At 36.9% G+C, this 20,507-nt stretch overlaps 1 protein-coding gene across 1 annotated transcript in view; it reads right to left on the reverse strand.

The window, feature by feature from the left end:
- Window positions 1-288: 288 nt before the first annotated feature.
- The window catches only part of LOC117412356 (A disintegrin and metalloproteinase with thrombospondin motifs 9-like), a 46,684-nt gene continuing 26,465 nt past the window's right edge, over window positions 289-20,507 (reverse strand). The window contains exons 29-40 of the mRNA XM_058988593.1: window positions 19,620-19,787; window positions 15,827-16,003; window positions 12,887-13,057; window positions 12,337-12,531; window positions 11,554-11,683; window positions 11,344-11,438; window positions 10,778-10,872; window positions 10,550-10,683; window positions 9,171-9,262; window positions 7,926-8,030; window positions 4,289-4,376; window positions 289-4,182 (exon numbers count right to left, since the gene is read on the reverse strand). Coding sequence (XP_058844576.1) covers window positions 4,172-4,182; window positions 4,289-4,376; window positions 7,926-8,030; window positions 9,171-9,262; window positions 10,550-10,683; window positions 10,778-10,872; window positions 11,344-11,438; window positions 11,554-11,683; window positions 12,337-12,531; window positions 12,887-13,057; window positions 15,827-16,003; window positions 19,620-19,787 — 1,461 coding nt within the window. The 3' untranslated portion in view covers window positions 289-4,171. The remainder of the gene's footprint in view (window positions 4,183-4,288; window positions 4,377-7,925; window positions 8,031-9,170; window positions 9,263-10,549; window positions 10,684-10,777; window positions 10,873-11,343; window positions 11,439-11,553; window positions 11,684-12,336; window positions 12,532-12,886; window positions 13,058-15,826; window positions 16,004-19,619; window positions 19,788-20,507) is intronic.

Genomic DNA, 20,507 nt, shown 5'->3' on the forward strand with positions numbered 1-20,507 from the left:
ACAACTGCATTGCAGAATCTGAGGTTATATAGTCTCCCCTGATGCATGATGCTAAGAGGCCTGTTCTATATGCATTTCATCTACTATCAACACAAGAGAGGAATCACATCTCAGAGTAAAGTATTATTAGGATCAGTCTCTAAGCTTTATTGGAATACATATTTAAGCCTTACAAGTGAATTCTCACCTAGACTTGTGAGCAGCAATAATGCTATCATATCGCCTCTTCCGTTCCACAGCTTAACATTTGTTTTGTTCATGGAAGTGAAAACACCAAAGTCAACCCCGTGTATCAAAATAATTTATTTGATAAGCAGTGAATAGTCATCAAAACAGCTTTCAGTGCATAGTTTAACAATCAGAGATCTGGCAAAAAAGGATCTTGTTTTTACAAACCAATAACTTAAAAATGTAACACACCTCAGAATTAATTTAGTATTAAAATGTGTGCTTAAATGCAGAAATCATAAACATAATTAATACACTTCCAAACCTATAGGTTCTGAAGCAACCGCATGTGTTTCCTTTTAAGAGTAAACGCAATGTATTTCCATTAATATATAAACCATGGCTCTGATATGGGTAATCATGTGAATTTGATAACACAGGTGGCACTGATATATTACAACACAGTGAAACTGAATCAATAGAGTGAATAACTAGGTGATCTACAAGTACAGATTGAAAATACTGTATATGTAAATATTAGGATTCCTATAACACAGTGCCCAGTATAGAGGTAAAACTCTTTTCTGTACATAGTTACACATGATAACATTTATATACAACATTTAGATAGAAAAAAAAGACTTACAGTAAAATGCATCCGTTACACTTTTCACTTTTAAATTTAGCAGAAATCTAAACAATTAAATCAATTCCCTTATTTTTGAAGTGATAGGATAAAATAATTAAGTGCAACAAAGGCACCACAGTTTAGACACTGCTTAAAAAAAAAAAGCAATGTTACCCTTAAAAAGCACAAAAGGTTGTCAAACACAGACGGCCACTGCTTTTCAATTTCCCTTTTTATAATACCAATGAATAAACTAGTTAATTGCCACATACAGGTCATGTTATATCCGTGCTGAAGGCAAAGTAAAACAAAATACACTGGAAGACATTACATAAATTATAATTCACAAATATATTTACTTTAAGTGGGTCAGTCCTTGCTCTGACTGTCGACTCATCTTTGGCTCTCATATTCCTGGCAGCTTCCCTACTTATTGGAATAGTCATGTATTAAAGTAACCCTGAGGTTTGTAACAGGTTTACTGAAACTAGATGCCATGTGATATATACAACTGAGGTAAATTAGACACAATATGTAAATACACTGTTAAAAAAAGGTTGGTTTTCAATCCTACTTTGAGCATAAAATCAGTAGAACATTCTACAACAAGTTATCAATTTTCAAAACTCTTTTTACAAAAATCATGGCTGAAAGTCTGCAAAGGCTTGATGAAAAGTTGCTAATATTGTTAACCTTTCCTTCAGTAATTAGAAATACGAATACAAAAAACAGTTTCTTGAAATAATGCGCAAGTCATTTTACTTGGTTAAACGCTAGCAGTGTATTTCTAGGGTTTCCCTTTTTCTTTAAAAAACAGATACATTTCAATATCAAAACACCAGGCTGACAGCATCGCGGGCAGCAGTGTGGAGTAGTGGTTAGGGCTCTGGGCTCCTGACCAGAGGGTCGTGGGTTCAATCCCTAGTGGGGGACACTGCTGCTGTACCCTTGAGCAAGGTACTTTACCTAGATTGCTCCAGTAAAAACCCAACTGTATAAATGGGTAATTGTATGTAAAAAATCATGTAACTGTATGTAAAAATGATGTGGTATCTTGTAACAACTGTAAGTCGCCCTGGATAAGGGTGTCTGCTAAGAAATAAATAATAATAATAATAATTGTTACAGGTACATAGTTTAGCATTCACATTGTGAAGCAGATTTTTCAGCTTCAGTAATATTCTGACTGATGTTAGAGCTATCTTCTAAGATTTATCACTCAAGCGCTTTTGCAACAAAGGTATGATTTAATACATTGTTATAAAACTATGTCAGTCCTCCTCTGCTTTGATAGTTCTACCATCCATGCTAACATTACAATACTTATGACATGGGTTAATAAAGATATATGGACTAGATTTTTCTTTAACAAAAACAAAACGTACTAATGAATACAAATGTACTACTACTAATAATAATAAAAGAAGAATGTGCAATAGTTACCATTGAACCTTAAAAAGGAAACAATACGAAAAAATATCAAACATGAAAATATTTCATAGCACCATTTTTCAAAAGTGTCCTGAAAATGTGAAAGTAATGGCCATGCCTTCCTTTTTTTTCTTTGCATGGTGAACAAACCAATTTGTCATAATGTACGTGGGTGCTCAGGATATAGACACATATTAAAAATAAGATCTGTTCTGACAAACTGCCAAAACAAACTAATGTAATATATTTCAAACGTTTTTACCTATTGCAAAGGCTGCACGGTACACTGATTTAAAAAGTACACAGTAAATCCATAGTTCCATTAAAATGACATGACAATAGCTATGCTATAATTCAGATTTAATATTGGGTTTGACAGTCCCAGAAACAAACACTCTGGTAAATCTCTGGTACAGGGTGTAGTTTTGCAATCTTCTTTTGTTGTGGTCCTCTCAGCCTGACAGTACGAGATATAAGAGCATCTCCTTCTCTGTCCATCGTCATCAAGGCTGAGATTTGGGAAAAAAACTGAACTTGCTGTTTATTTAGTGATGCTTGAAATCTGATTAAGGTTGCGTTGAGCGTGCAAGCAAACAGGCATTGATATAATGACTGGAAATGTTCACAAGATTAAACAGAACTTGGCAGAGGCTGCCCGGTCGACAAGGCCGCCTACAGGCTCAATCAAAAGCTGTCAGGGGGAATACAGATTACCCCACTTGTTAATTCCGCGCTTGTTTTCTTATCAACATGCTTGCTTGTTTCCTAATCTTAAGTATTAGAGTGCAGGAGTAACTTTTTCTTCTTACTTCTACTTTATCAAGACCATTGCCCATTACCCATGACATATCTCCTGCAGCCGAAGGGTAATTGATGAGAAATGCTTCTTAATTAAATCCAAAGCATTGGATGTTCCTCTGAATCTTTTCATGCACAGACAGACGACTGGCTCTGATCTCCCTGTAGTGTCAACTTTTCATCTTCCAAGACATTTTGTGTCACACTTCTCTCAGCTGTCCTGGCTCCAAGCACTTTAACCTTCATGAGTTTCTTTCATCTCTTTCAGTCTAATGGTCATCTTTCTTTTTTAATGGTCTACGATTCCTTTTGTTTTAAGTTTCGATGCCTTGGAGGTCAGTGTGGTTGTCAGGGCGCTTCACAATGAAGCACAAGGTACGTGTTTTTCACCAGAGCTCTTCTGTCCTTTGTTGTAGTTTATAAGTTATGTCATCATCATAGACCAATCAAAGTGCTGCATTTACTTCACAGGAATACAAGGCCAGTGTATTTAGAGCCCTTCACACTCAACCAACTCTCTGAGGTAAAACTAGAAGAAAGGTCTTGCCAAAACAAATGTAGAGAAAACTTCAGGATAAAAATACAAAATCGTAATCTGTAGTTCAAATGGGTTTTAGTGTCTGCCGCTGATGGCCTTCTGTCCTGTAAACACAAGTCAATGCTTGCTTGATGACACAACACATCCTGGTGAGTTTATTTAGTATCAGGAGGAGGTAATGCAATCCCATGTGTTTTACTGCAAAGGACACATGCTATTGTACTGAGTGTGCCTAACAAATACATTCTTGTGTTAATAAACGTTATTTTAAATGCTGCGTAATTTGACCTCTTAAAGAAAAAAAAAGAACGTACAATTCCTATATCCTTTTTCACTTAAAAATGTCAGTTAAAATATAACAACAGCGCAATTACTGGTAAAATCATTACACTGCAATGTAAACAAAAAGAAAAAAAATATATACTTAATACAACCTTATCACTTATAATAAAAATATGTAAATCAAATAAATAAATTTCAAATATATATATATATATATATACAATATTTACATTCTATATATACTGTAATATGTACACATTGCAGGCACCAGAGGTAATATATATTTTTATCTTCATTTTGCCTTAGCACCTCCCGAAGATCAGAACTTAAAAAGCTCCTGAAAGAAAGTGTGAAAAATGTATTAGAATTATAATACCAAAACAAGCTTTACTTAATATATTAATATATTAAATGTTTCATAGAGCACAACAAGAAAAGCTAACCTTCTGCTACAACACGGAAACCTGTTCCAGAAAAAGGAGTGCATTTCCCACAGTATCCTCCACATTTCCCTGTCACTCTGCTGCTATCCTGTGGAGACAAAAGGAGTCACATCCTAAATGGTAAACTGAATTCCTCTAACGCTACACAATGGTGTCAAATATCCATAGATTTCACACAGGTTTAGTCACAGTAGGGGCTATGACATTACACACTGTATTTAAAAACTATTAAATACATCCTGTATGAGACCTTTTATAATTTCAACATGCTTTACCGGTGTTGCCTTTGATGTCAAACACATTTATATTTTGGCTCCTTGTTGCCAATTACCGGCATAGCCTGCCGATTGGGCCTCTAACATGCAAGTATTTTAGATTAGCCATCCTAAATTACTCTATGGGTTCACTATAAAATGACATTTCACAGTCACACGCTTGGCAAAACATCATGAATATGTTCCACAGTGGTGGAAGATAGACCAAAGTAAAGCGAATGTAAGGTGCAGTGTGGCATCAAAGCTGCTAAAAAAAAGAATGCATGGCTATGTATACAATATGCAGTCAATGGCAGCATAGTCTGTATGACTAGCTAACCATGCTCACTCTTCCTCTAGGCAAGAAGGCTATATATCCAAAATGCAATTCTAACCTCTTTTCCTTTCCAGATTTTCAGAGTGGAATAAACCTAACCAAGCTCCTTTAGCTTTTAAATAAGGGGTCCTGGAGAGATACAGGGTCTTCTGGTTTTCGTTTCAGCCGAGCTCTCAGTTACTTAATTGGACCAATTATTGGCTTAATTAGTTAAGATTAACATGAGTTCTGGATCTTCAGCCACTGATGACGTAAAGACACCTATAAAACCTGCAGTATCGGGGCTCTCTGGGACCAGGGTTGGAGACCCCTATTGTAAAGGCTCGAACAGAAAATACAGCGTTCTAGGCGTGGGTCACCTTGTCTAGGGATATCAGTAAAGTTTATCCCTATAGGGCTAGATTAAGATAAGCCAATCAGGTAGGCCAAGGTTACTTAACAGTTATACCTAAATATCATAGCAGGTGCAGTTCAGCCCACAGTGCTTGTTATCCATCGATACAGAGATGTCAGGAACAGGTTTGAAGTGCACAGCGAGCAATTTATACACTGCCCTGCTTAAAATGTCCAATTACTGGATCTCCATTTAACTGAGGCCCTTTGGGAAAAACCTGACCAGGTTGTCTGCAAGCAAAAAAAAACTATTTTTAATGAGTATATATATATATATATATATATAAATCTCACATTCCCAGTAACAGCATGAGTGGAAATTAAAATTCTGTTGAGTTTCATCTCACACTATCTGTCAATATACCAAAATTCACATTGTATGGTAAGATTATTAATGTTTATTAACATTAACTTTAGACACTGAAGGTATCGTAACAAAAAATGATACGATAACTTAAATTCTCTGAAGAAATACTACAGTACAGCGTGAATATAAATCAGATTGTTCTTTTCTTATGGTGACACCCAGAAATTAACCAAATGACCCTATACTTTTGACTAATTAAAATCTCTTATAGCTCCAACTCAAAGCAACTGCAGTTAACATGAAAGCTGACCTCTTCTCAGCTAAATGGAGCAGGGATCTCAAATTACACTGAGAAGCTGTTCCACCCACCCACTAACTACTCGGCAGGCTAATATGCCCATGACATAATGAGGACACAATGCTTATGTCACATTTACAATATGTTCAGTAAGGCTCTGCTGCAGTTCCTGTCAGATTGGCTGGATGTAGGCTGGTAATCAGTTATCGTCAGGCTGTGGAGAAGTTCATGAAAATACATTTACATGGAGGTGACTTTAAACAACAGAGCTAGCTGCTGTTAATACTTTTTTTGGTGGTTCTTCACTGAAGATACCAGGATAGATCTGCAAAGATGCATCATCTCGTTTTTAAGATGTTGTTTTATAACTTTTTTTACAACAAGCTAAACTTTTAGTTTGACACAATAAGATAGATTGCAAATGTAATTATCTCATCATAAGCACTCATCAAAGGCTTTTACAAAATACAGATGATTTAGCTTTCAGGTCTTTCTTACTTCTACCCACTGCCTCTGGGTGTTTTTTCTTTTCTCCTGCCAAAAGAAGCATTTTAGCTGATTACCATTAGAAAGACATTCAGTTAACTCCTTTCTTTCAAAGCTCATTATGCCAAGTTTCTCCAAAGGAGAACTTTAAGGAATCAGAAGATCTCAAGGGAAAGTTTGAGGAAATGTGAAGACTTGGTTCTCTGCCCAGAGGCTACACTAAAACTTGCCTGCTGTTATTTGTTGAGTTTCTGACCTGGTCAGTTGGACCCTGTTGAAATAGTTGCTTGACAAAGTATGTTAAGTATCTCAGGAAAGTGCTACTTTGGTGGCAACTAAATGAACTCGCCTATTTCTAAATAGTCCCCTTTATTTTCAATTATTTCAAATCAGATGCTGAAATAAATTAATTATTTGAAAGATTAGTGGAAACCTGCCAAAAGCATTTTGAATCAAGGTTTCCACTTAACTTGCATAATATGCTTTAGTTCAGTCAACAGACCTGGCTGTCTTTCCACCTAATTGGATAGCTGGGAGCCCTAAGAGATTAATGTTTAAATACTTTTTGGGCTTTTCCTTCCTAAAACTTTATCAGTATGCAGCCCGGATCAAATGAGCTCTGCATTATTCAGATGCGATGGTCGGTATAGGTGAAATGTGGAGTGGGTTTCAGCTGCCTTTGATTAATCCCTAAATCAGAATCTATTAAACATCATAGGCCTGTGAACTGTGAGTGGAAGCCAGCACATATGACAATTACAATGAAGAATTTGTAAATTTAAACAAAAAAAACTAGTTCAACTAACAAGCATCCTTTTTTTTATCACAGCTGAAACCTAAACTAAGCCTTCCTGTATTTGTTTTGCTGGAGAATACATTTTGCATTAATGATGGCTTTTTTTATTTATTTCTTTCTCAGAATTAGACACCCCTTTAGAGTCAGGTTTTCTTTCTTACTTAGGTAATTCAGTAACTCTCGTTGGATATTTTTGCTGTGTAGTTTAATTCAACTGAAACCTTAGCAACAGTTACTGTGAATGGCTGTGGATGTCGATACACATAACCTGACCCATGCATGAAGGTACACAGTAAGGCTGAGCCTGAGACATGTCCCTTTCTAAGCAGTCAGAGGTGATTAGAACCATGTTTAAAACCCTTTTTTATTGGATAAAATTACATTCCATAATTGGTGTTTCTTTATGCTGGTCAAATATGCACAGGTAATGCAAAGACAAATTTATATAATAACTTCAACAAAGGAATATGCCAACTAAATTCAGATTTCCCCCATAAATTCCTTGCACTATTTTCCACCTCTTCATTCACATATTATAACTCACACACATCCTCTAGGGTTTGGTGTTGTTTTTATTTTCACTTTTGCTCCCCTGAAGTCACAAGACGGCGCATTCAAGACTCTGTACTTGGCTACCTTTGCACATTCACTTTCTGCTATAAGGGTATAAGATCCTAGTTTACTATGTGTAGCACTGAATCCAAATACAACCTCAGGTGAGGTCCTTATATTACCAGTAATACTATACTGTAGTTCAATCTCTTACCGCTGATTTTTGTATATCAGCCACAGCGTAATTCCCTTGAGAAATCCATTTAGTTTCTTCAGCCACCTGAAGCCCTGTGCCAGACAGGTTGATACTGAAACGACCCTAAAAATACAGGAAAAAAACTAATTCAATTCCAGACAAAAATGTACACAAAAATAAGTAGGCCCGTTTCATTAAACATTTGTTACTCGCACTTTATTTAAGGAATGCTTTTAAAACTTTTTATAAACATTCTCTTGGGTTCTTAAATTCCTAATTGTATCCTGTGTTAAAAATAAAATGTATTTAGTTAGGATTTACATCCACAACAACTAGGTTAATCTGCAGTACGGCACTGCTTCAGCATTTGGTTGTTCTACATAATTTCCATTAGGGGGCAGCAGAGTTGTTTTATGGCCAGGCTTTCAAACTGTACTTAATTGTGCATATTTTCTTACTAGGCCTCAGAGTCTGTGTAGACAGGACTCACAGCAGCTAAAACCAACACATGCAATTTTACAACTTACAGAAAGAAATCCTTGAATGACAGTAGCTTGTCCTGAACTAGATCCAATAGAAACAAGGTGCAGCATCAGCCAAGCCTGTGTTTCCAGGCATTCAGTGGATGTATTTCAGTGGAGAACAAAACTTGCCTCAAGCACAGTCTACCTTATATCTATTCAATTTCCCTCGTAAAGTAAATCTCATCATTACATTGAAAACACAAATGTTTGCAAAGCAGAAGTGCAGATGCTGATTCTCATGCATTCTTAACTTTCTTCAGCTGACTTTGACTTGAGGTATTTAATATCGAGGTAGATTCCTTTGCTTTATATGGGCATTGGTTGCTTCTATATGCATCATAAATGCTGATGCTCATGTGAAGATTCTGGAAAAGTACATATAGACTCCTTAATGTTCTCTGTTGGTTTGCCATGGAACATAGATTTTAAGGTTGAACAGTAAAACAGTGTTGCAAAAAAACATTGATTTCATTAGGCGATTGGATCAGCTGAGCACGTAAGCATCCAATGAGAACGCTCATATTTCAGCACCAAAGTCCGAGTCAGTAAGACGATGTTTAAAAAGTAAAGGTAATTGTATTTTTCATAAGTCCGCTGTGCCGTGCCGGCGAGGCGATATAAATTGATTTTAATGTTGTGAATTTATGTTACTTAAGTTTGACCTCGGTAGAATGTCAGCCCTGATTACAGCCCTGTGTATGTCGCATGCTGTGTCTCCTCCATGACTTATTCCACATACCTGAGGACACCTGGCAGCGCTGTAGCAGTCTCCAGCTGTTGCAAAAGGAACATGGTGACCTTCCCGGGTATGTGCAAACTGCCAGTCTGTGGCTGAGAATATCAAAACAGCTGGTAAGCATCTAAAGAACCTCATTCTTAAATATCTTAACACACTTACAGCACAAAAACAAACTCCCTTTACTAATGCAAAACAATTACCAGGTCTCCTGATGTTGGACTAGAATAGAACCAAGTTAACGCTTACAGCACTAGCAGAGTGATCACAGCTCCATACTGGTATTACCCAACTTAAAACCATAAGGTAACCTTGATTTCAAAGCCCCAAAATACTTTAATATAATTACAGTCATCGTCAAATGTTGGGGTAATGTAAACTGATTTCGACCTCTGATAACCTTGGAGCCATAAGTGCCGACTCCTGTTTAAATTAAGAAATACATCTGTGACCAATTCAAGCTTTAATTATAATGTCTGCACTATCAAAACAAGGATTTTTTTTTATTAGGAATTGCACAGCCAGCCATTTTACCTTCCAAACGTAGGCAATCGTTTTTATATACTTGTCTCACCGAAATACTTTTTTTCAAGTCGTAGTCCTCAACCTGAACAACGTACATGTTTTCTTAAGATGTATGTAACAGGGTGGAGACTGTGTGTGAACTTGCAACCTTGCACACCACAAGCGAGCATCTTAACCACTATGCAAAAGAGCCAGGCACGTCTGCTTTTGTGGTTATTTTTCCTTTTAACCTCATCTTATCTTACTGTGGACAAAACCCTTAACGACAGTGCATCAAACATCAATACCCGTTCCATGTACACAAGTTACATACTCTGAAATATGTATTTCATATTCCATATATTGTTTTCAAACAATGACTGTCTTTTTCTGCGTTTCACCCCAGGAGCACCAGGGCTCTCAGAATTGGGTACACAACTAATTTGTTTGATTTTGATTCATGGTGAAATCCATTACATAGGTCAAATGTGATGGAACAGGAGGTAATTACACATCATTTTCCAGAAGTGGGGTGATTAAGCTGTTAAGCTTTTATACATTTTGTAAGACCATACATTTAAATGCCCCACACAAGTATATATTAACACAACAACTTGTCCAGATGTGAATTCTTTGAGGAGATTGATCATTTTGAGAGCAAACCACCCCACACATTCACTTAGGTCTTATGTTTGCCACACCATATTTACCTTTTCCCAAGAGGCAAAAAACTACATTTTCATCCAAGATGAATGCGAGCAGTGAAGGCAGAATTAAACTGACAAGGCCATGTTTTAAGAGTAAGGAGACACTTATTAAAATGTGCTTGCAGGTAAACAATTGTAAGGTATTATGGGGAACATCCTGTTTTTACTCACTTATTATTTGCATTTTGTGGAGGTCCATCCTTACTTTGCTGAAGGAGGAGAATCCGGCTGCAGTGTAATCTCTTCTGCAGTTACAGTCTTCCCGCCTGCTTCCATTGTAGGGGCACTCAGTGGGATTGTTGAGTCTAAATCAAACAGACATTTCAACAGTAAATATTGGAAGGGATTACTGCCTCAGAGATTTCATAGTGATAAACTGCACCTTGAGGTTCTTCTTACCTAAAGCCAAATACTTCAGAGAAATTCTCAGCATCACCGATCACAAGCGTTATATACTCCCTTGGACTTTCTGTCTGCATTCCAGCACAATAAATCTAAAGCAGACACAAAGAAAATCAGTAAATATGTAAGCTTTGAGATAGGAAATTTAAAAACTGCGCATTCAGCAGCACACGAAACAGATTACTACCAGTAAAATAAACAACGGTCGAGATGTTCCCCCAAATACCATCATGTAAAAAACCTTTGATATCTTATTCTCTTTGTGGTTCAATAACATATTACTGTAACCTCAATGTCCAAGTAACTGGGGAATAAAACCCACCTTTTTCTCTTTGTGGGTGTTAGAAATCGTAAGCAGTGCTGATCAGATTTGTTACTTAACCTTTTAGTAAGTTAGTATGAAGAACAGATGTCTTTTATCCAAGTGTTGGTCTTCACTGTTTGAACACTTGTCGGGGTAATTAAACTATAAATATATACTGCCCACCCACTTATTAGGGATAAACCATACCATGCAACAGAAAGACCTGATATATTATATTTGTTCATAAAATATAACACACCTTCACAGCTTTTCCTTGAATATTCAGCAAGTGTTCACCATCTTCAAGAAACCCTTTTAGTCTTTGTATGTCGCTGCAGCTCTTGGGTAATTCACCTTAAATTTGAAATGAGAAATGCAAATCAATGAATACTCACCATTACCATCAGAAGACCTTTATTAAATGTACTGGTGAGGTGGCAGACTGATTAACCCATGTCTTTCTACTCACAGTTATGGTTTTGACACACTCTGCTTTCCTCTGGTCGAGTGCTTAACTGACATCGATTGCTGGTTTGGTCATCGGCTGTTAAACACTGGACTGTCCTCTGCATCACACCTTCTCCGCAGGTTGCTGAGCACTTCAATAAAAAATAAAAACACACACACGGTTTTCAATTAACATATGTCTTTGAACAATAGACATATGTCTGTGCCATCAGATTTAATAAGTCCTGTCATTGAATAACATGCAAATAACCCAATAAACGTAAATGAGGTGTGCAAATTGCAATATTGGATCCCTTTCTAGCATGAAAAAAAAATACATGCAAATATATTACTGAACTAAACCAACAAAGATAGATGGGTCTATTCTATTGATATAAACAGCGGCAGATCTAAATACTGCCACTGAAATAATTAAAACTTCAAGGTTATAAAAATCAAACATCTAACAGTCCATGTGGGTCTCTTTAGGGCATTTCTGTAAAAAGCTGTAAAATGCCAGAGAGTGTCTTATTTATTTATGTTAGTGGTATTTAGATATGCCGGAATTTTGATCAATTGACCCCATGGGCTAGTCAGTCAAGAAAACGTTAGCCAACTTAAACATCATTTACAAAGTAAACGTTTAGGGAGGACTTTGTGTGTCTTCATTCAGTCATAATCCCACAGATGGTAGCTTTGCACCATTGCCTCCTCAGATAAGCACTGTACACATGCAGATCCCATTGTATGAAGCAGGATTACTATTACAATCAGTAGGGTGAAATTAATTTCCAAATAAACTTACAAGTCCCCAGTCTCCTACTCTCCAGGATTCAGGTGCAGAGCACTCCCCAGGGTTACAGGCCTGAACGCTGGTCGGTGGAGTACCAGGGCAATTGGACGTGGCCTGATACCCATATTCATATTGGTCCTTAGCACTGTAAACTTCACTGCAAGAAGCAAGTCTTCTCTGGTATCCTTGGCCACAACTGACCGAACACTAGGACAATGCAAAGAGTAATAACCGTTTCGTCTGGTTAGTTTAAACTGTCCTTACATATTTGTAATACAAAGATAAATACAAATGTATGCCTACATAGAATCCTTAATGCCAAAGTGTTTCTTCAACCATTCAGCGTGTCACAGCTAGTATTTCTTCTTTATTTTCTCAATTGCTTGCTCCATTGCAACTACAACCATCCTTATTTCTGTATGTTATTAGTCAGCTGGCCTTGCTGTTTAAAATGACTTTAACAGCAGCAATTAACTCTATCTAACAAGCGCTGGATCTCCTAAGACTCCCCCACTCACAATCATCCAAATGAAGCTGTTACACACATTTTAAAGAGTCTCACCTCTGACCATGCGCCTGTAATCCAGATAAAGTCACACGGGTGGGTATTGCAGCTCTCTAAGTCAGCAGGTCTCTTGTCAGTATTGCAGTAAATCTCGTTCACTTCTTTCTTGCTGTCATCATGGCAAACCACCTTCCGATATTTGGTTCCAGAGCTACATGTTTTAGAGCACTAAAAAAAGGGAAATATATATTAGTTGCAGTGGATTCAATTTACAGACTTTAATATTATGAGAATAAAATCACAGTTTTTTTTTTTTTACAGTTGAGGCCTGTATGTAATGTTCTGTATGATTATTATTTTTTTTAATTAAAAAGTAATGTTTTCTGACCTTAAGAAAAAGTTTAACACTAACTTTGCATGGTGATTTAGCAGTTTTCCCATGTTTTTCTCATGGCTAAACTATGTAATAACCATTGTTTACTATGGTTTGCCTTGTTTTTTTAATATGCTTTACCATACCTCTGTGGGCTTTACAATGCTTACCTAAACTTTACCATGTTTTTACTATTATGGTAAACTTTTATAAGGGGCCACACAGCATGTGCCAAAGAATCTGCACTTAGTTAGCAGGTTTGTTCCCCTTCCAGAGTGTAGCCACCAGCCTCAACACGACCCCCCCCCCCCCCCTCCCCCATGCATTGTTAAAAAATCAGCCCTTATTGTTAGTATACCGAAGCTAAGAGACTGGTGCTTTAATGTGGTATAGTATCTGATTTAAAAATCTAACAGAGTTGCAGCACAGCATTTAATGTATACTGTTACTACCTGGTATGTCTGCTATATCACGCTAAGGGCATATACTGTACCAATGACAGTAATTTAAAGATATTTATATATGAAGAACTACATTTGTTTAAAATTGATATAAAGCCAACATATATCCATGTGACACACTCTGAAAGTTCAGATCAACACAAATTTGAGAACACCATGATTTTAATTCATTACAGGTTGATTTTAACGAACTGCAATTAAGCGCTGGCTTAGATGTATTATAGCTATTTCCCAATATTGTTCTAATGTAAATTGAACTGTTGTATTCCTGTATTCTCTCAGAGAGGCAGTCAGCACACCTTACAAGGCATGAAGAGAAGGAGCCCTCATAAAACGCTATTACCTACGTCTGTGTTACATATTCCATCTCAGCAAGCTTTAAAGTGCATCACTACTCCAACTTCGCTGTACAACAAACCATAAATCAAGATCAACGTGCTGTTCCAAACAACAGACACGATCTTTAGCGATGTAAAAGCCTTACGTCAAGAGAGCCTGTTTGTGTGCCAACTGGTCTGGATTACGTTTCTCTTTTGACACAATACAACTTTGCAATTATGTAGCAAATTTAAAATAAACAAAAATTCTTTGACAAACATATTCTACCATTAAATGTTTTACAGTCACAGATTAATTAAATTGTGCTTGAAATTCTATAGCTCTGATTAGATGTTCTTATTTGTATTTGGTACTATACTGTATAATAATAAGCGTTGCCCATAATTATTAACACCCTCTATAAATGCCAATATTATTCCCAAATAGCATTAAATAAATGTTGCTGCAACAAATATGTTATTGATTTACTTTGGTATTAAAAAAAATGCTATTGTCATTTAAAGTGAAGTATTCATATTTAAAATAAATATCAGACAGCTAAATGATATAGTATTGGACAATGTACATATTTTCCTATTTGGTTAAGTGCCATTACACATTATACTCTGACTGGCTTCACAAATATATTGGTGCTTGAACTTGACATTATACAAAAACTAATCTGAAAAATAAACAGAAACGTAGAGGGGGGCGGATGGGTAGTTGGGCAATTTGCCAGTTGCATTTTGCGACCACTTAATGTGCTTACAGTACAGTGTGCCTTTACAGCAGGAGTGTTAGTTATTTTATCAAGGAACAGGAAAGTACAACAGATTTTTACAAAACAGGCTGAACATGTGTGTCCAAGCATGCAGGGGGAACACAAAACCAACAACATCTGCACTGCATTACAGCTGCTTCCGCCAACGAAAAGACTAATTAACTGGCAAGAATGCTAGGACCTATTTCTTGGAATCATGTCTGTCACATGTTATAAGTTTCCACAGCATACACCCACTACAGCGTGGAGCCCTGGAAACCCTTAGGAAAGCAACGTGACCCATCTAAAATGCACCTTCCACAATGGGGTTTTATAATTACCTCCAGCTGTTGAATGGGGCAATGAGGGGGACAGACACGTATTTGGAGGCAGGTTTCTGGGCTCATTAGACTGTTTGGTAAGTACTGTAATTTCATGCTGTTTGGTGACCTAGTTTTAGGGCCGCCTGTACATTTTTTCTATGCAATTTTAATAAAAACTTTTGTGATACAATTCTAAGCAAATGTTTCCTCAAACTGTGAGACCTTTTTTTTCTACAGCCCTCTCTAAAAGTGTCGTAAAGTGTAATACAATTGGTCCATTCTGGTTCGCTGTAAACTTCAGAGTTTAATCACAAAAGTTAGATTATAAAGCTGCAGGTTATTATTATTATTTTTTTTTTTTAAACATTCCAGTTTTTGATTTTGCCCTATAATAATCCATATGCAAATAATTGAATCTTTGGCATGTATTGCTACTTTCATTATTACAACAATGTACTAACTGTAATTACATAAGTAAAACAAAACAGAGAAAAATTGCCTGATTTTCATCATCAGCAAACCACTACCCCCGAACTGTAATCCCACCCCCCTCCCTCCCCCCCCCTCCAGCAGCTAAGGCTGGAGCTCCACTGGCCATCTGACAAAACTCTTTGGAAGCAGTCAGTCGTATGGTCCAAGTTCACAGCTCACACTTCTCACAATCAGTAACATGACACTACTGGACGTCACCATGACGACGGCTTTTAAACCTGTTTATTTTGAAAAGGGCATGGTCTGTCTACCACAGGCCCCTGTGCTTACTTCTTGCCATTCCTCTGCTTTCCAGCTGTAAACCACAGGACACTCCATTGCCTGACAAGGCTGGATGGACGGGGGTCTGGCCGACTGGGTACACTCAGTCTCTCCTGAAGTCTTTTGGTTTCCAATCTGACAGGATACCTCTCGCTGCTGCGTTCCTCTCCCACACGTTAATGTGCACTGCACAGGTAGATAATGAAGGTAAGATTCAATTTTACACTTACTGCCTTAACCTTGATGTGCTGGTAATACCTAATAATAATAATAATAATAATAATAATAATAATAATAATAACAGCTGCCTTTTATGTAAAGTTGGGAAATCACTAGAAGAGCTTTTTTAAAACTGTAGTGTCTATCAGTTTTGTTTATATGTTTTGCAAATAGTCTAATTTTGTTTTGTGTTCACTAAGCTGACTTTTTGTCATGTGGCACAGTACACTGAAATTAAACTATTTCAAAAAAGATTCTTCCAGGTCGCATTTCTTTGAAATGTGACATTTAGGAATGCCATGTTAAAAACAACATAGTCGTGTTAAAACATAGATACATCTTGCTGTTTGATTCTTGCCTTTCTAGTCTTGATATTCTTGTCTGAGTTAAGCATCTTCTTAACATAGTTGTATACATACAATTCCTATATATGGAGCAACATTATTATTATTATTATTATTATTATTATTATTATTATTATTATTATTATTATTATTGCCTAAAGGGTAGTTGAAGGAACTAGATACAGTTATTCAGAGCATCTGCATAGAGGCAGCATACACCAACAGACAGCAGCTCCTTTGAAATAGCTGTGAAACTTAAATTGTAATGTAAAGTTATAATGCAAATTTTATGTAATATTCTGACAGAAACAGCCAAAAGATTCACTATTTCACTCATCATACTATATGAGCATGTTGTTGTTTTTTTTGGTTTTCCTAAAAGTTATCCATCGTTAACAGACTAATCATAATGATGGGTACTGTTTACACATGGAGGGCCTACCCCTTCCTAACTGATATAAAAAATGCCACCACTTGCAGTTATTAATCGTTAGCTGAAACTAAATGTTTACTGCTTATCTTTTCTTATCTTATCTCTTAGTTTACCTACCAACACAGTGCGCAATGTAAAGTCACGCTGTACTAAACTACTGCACCTTTAACTGAACATAAAGCGGCCAAACTGGGGCACCTGGATTAATATTATGTTTAAACTGCAGTCCAGGGTATGTTCCTTATGGTACATATTAGAAAATGGTGCATTCAGCATAAGGGCAATATTGCTAATAAAGACCAGATTGAGCATAAGCCCTGTGCAGAGTCACTTACAATAAGGCCGCGGCTTTACATCTCATTCGAAGGACAGAGCACAAGTGACTTGCTCAGGGTCACACACAGTGGTCAGTGGCTGAGCTGGGATTTGAACCGGGAACCTCCTGGTATCAAGCCCTTTTCTTTAGCCACTGTGGCTGATGTGTGTTAATGTGTGCGAGTTGCTCTGCGATGCGTTACAATAACATATTGGATTATATGTAGTTTTCCATATGCTTAACGAAAAACTGACACAGACATTTTGAAATCTAACATGAAATACTGTACTACTATTATGGCTTCTGGTAGACTTTTGCAATATTATTTTGTAGTTTCATTGATTACATGATTAAATAAAATATCCAAATTATGTTCATATAGTTTTTATTTTTAATTATATGTCTTGATCCTAACATTCTAGGTGATGCTAAACTTTTGGCCATAGCTGTATATAGGGGGGGAAACTAAAAGAGTATTTTAATTGTTGGGCTCTGGTAAAATATAATTAGGGTTCCATCACTGGGGGAGTTGTCTTATGCAGGGGAGGAAGAAGTAGCACAATTCCATTAGTACGTGTGGAATGAAATACACTGTGATACTGATAAGCTGCCTGCCAAACCACTTAGCTGTAACTTTACATAGGAGCAAAATATTCATTAAAGGAAAGAAACTATTTGTAAACAGACCCAGGGACTATGATATTAAAATGTGATGATTACAATTAAAAGGAGTAACTATTATGTACAAAAATAAAACAAAAAATACCAAGCACAAGTGTTGAGTTCTGTCTCAGTTACTAAGAAACCACAAGCATTCTTTATTCCAGATAAGATTTTGGGACTGTGGAAGGAATGAGATTTAGCAAGGACATTGGGCTTTGCAGTCTTACACTTGTTTAAGAAAGTTATGACATGGACAGCACTGTTCTACCAACAGATTGTAAAAGAGGCTTTAGCAAACCGAGTCCAACAGAACTAATTTCTTATTGCAAGTTTGTTATCGAGTTGTGAATGAACCTCCTAAATGGATATGGATTCAAATGTTATTGTAGTTCTAGAGTGGATGAGAATGGTCTTTTTTGGTCTCTACCTGCCTCTGCCTTGTTTTGAGCTGGCTTGGGGAAGGCCCTGGTATTTAGATCAGGGTACCCTTCAAGTTTCCAACCCATACTGATATTCAAAATACAATGAATTTCATGATTCCTAAGAAATGTTTTAGTGAATTATTTGGTGCAAAAGTGTAATTGTTTTTAAATGTTTTTGATGCCATTTCATATTTTTGTTTGTTTGTAATGTCTGATTAATTTATACTTTAAACTGTATGCCATGCTGTTCCCCCAGGACATCCTCGGATCAATGGATCTTTCCAGTCTTAATTCATGTCGCTCTTGTGTGATGATGCCAGCTTTACCCTGGCTGTTTCTTTTTTTCTCTGCTGCTCCTCTCGCATCCTTTGATGACACAATGATAGTAGCCCTCTTGTTATGCCTTAGACCCCAGTTACGCACTGCTGCCTGCAACACTGTGCTCCTGGCAACAGGCCACCTTTCTATTGTATATCTAGGATGACCGCACTTCATATTCTGGTCTATAAATATTCTCCTTTTGATGAGTGTTTTCTCTGATGTACAGAATTTCTGCCCCCAATCAGCCCCTCTCACAGCTATGGCTCTGGAGATGCAGGTTTGCTTCCAGAAGGTTCTGCCTTTCTTTGTTTTTCTCTGCTGCCAAATGCTGGTAAGTTACAGCAATACACTTAACAATTATGTTGTTCACATTTTAGGTAACCTTCAACCTTCAACATGAGGATTGAACGATTACATCACTATTCTGTAGCGCTGCAACGTCTCTTAGAAATTCTCAGTTTTCAATTTACAGAGAACAAAACCATAGCAATAGTAAAGAGTAAAATATCAATTTACTAGTTGACCAGTTCTCAGACACATACCAGTTATTACAGCCTTATTGTTTAGCAGATGTGTTCCAGATACCCCCGACCCAACTTCTAACAAACATGTGTTAATATCCATAAATGCAACCTTATAGAAAAATGTAATATTCTCCAAATACGTCTTTTTACAAAACTTTGAGAGAACGGTGCCAGACTGGCAGCAAGTTTTGTTGTAATTTGAAATGATGATGATGAAGATGAAGATGATGACAATGATCTCAGGGTCTATCTTTATGATCAAAGGGTCTATCTTTATGATCAAAATAGCAACAGTTCAAAATACTTTGGCACTAAAACTTGCAAGCTATATGGCTGTAACATGAAACAGTAAGTACAAATACAGAAAATAAGTACATATGCTGAAAGTAAGTAGACATACAGAAATGAAGTACAAATAAAGATGCACTCGTGACTCGAACTGACCAAAAATAAACACGTTATCAATATGTAAAAGAGAAAAGCCAGTTAAAGGGCTGTGCAATCTTTAATGATTAGTTGTGGAACAAGATCCAACATTTGATCAATACCAGGCATCTTACCTGTCCCCAGTTTCCCGTTTTCCATTTCGGACACCTTCCCCCTCTGCATTTTCTTCGCACGTTTGGTTTTGGAAGATGTTTACAACTGTCATCTACCACTCGTTTGCCTTCTTTGGTCATGCAGGAAACAGTGCGGTGTTTGTGTCCTTTCCCACAAGAAACTGAACACTGCAACATAAAGATGGAAAAAACACTAGCAAACTATTTCCGTAGCATGTCAAAACTGATTCTATTATTTCTTTTAAACTTGTATTTTTATTTTGTTTTAGTAAACAGGACCATAAACATTTATCACCAGCATATATTCAGCATTGCCATCTATCTTATCCCATATACTGTACACATACATATTCTACCCAAGCATTTGGCATGGTTTTATAAAGACCTGCCCACAGGCTAGACGGGTTAACAAGTTTGCATTCAAAGCAGCAGAACCACCAGGAATCAAAGCCAAGACCAAATCAGCAGGTATGGTAATTGAAAGCTTTGTTGTAAAGCAACTAACTGCAACCCTTTTCTCAGAAGGGTCACCGAACTTCCAAAATTGTAACTCCTTCTGACATGCAGACACGACAACCCCACTTTGGTTTCAGATTTTCAAGTCTTCAGTCTAAGATTTGAGAATCGAAGCCTGACTGCATTGGTGACATGGACTGAACATGACAGAATCTTGTCGAACAAGCATCTTACCCAGCGTGATGCCCTCAATGATTACTTTGCATTTTCTTATTTAAATGTCACTTAAGTCATTAAATGGTATATTGGAATGGAACAGACTGAAACCTTTCACCCTTAGCTCTCCTTACTCTATAGGGTCATTTTCTGCGGTTTGAGGACTGCAAAGGTTTTATGGAAACATCATGGTTATCTTAAGAACATAAGAACATA

This window comes from Acipenser ruthenus, chromosome 16, assembly GCF_902713425.1.
Source record: "Acipenser ruthenus chromosome 16, fAciRut3.2 maternal haplotype, whole genome shotgun sequence".
NCBI classification, from domain to species: domain Eukaryota; kingdom Metazoa; phylum Chordata; class Actinopteri; order Acipenseriformes; family Acipenseridae; genus Acipenser; species Acipenser ruthenus.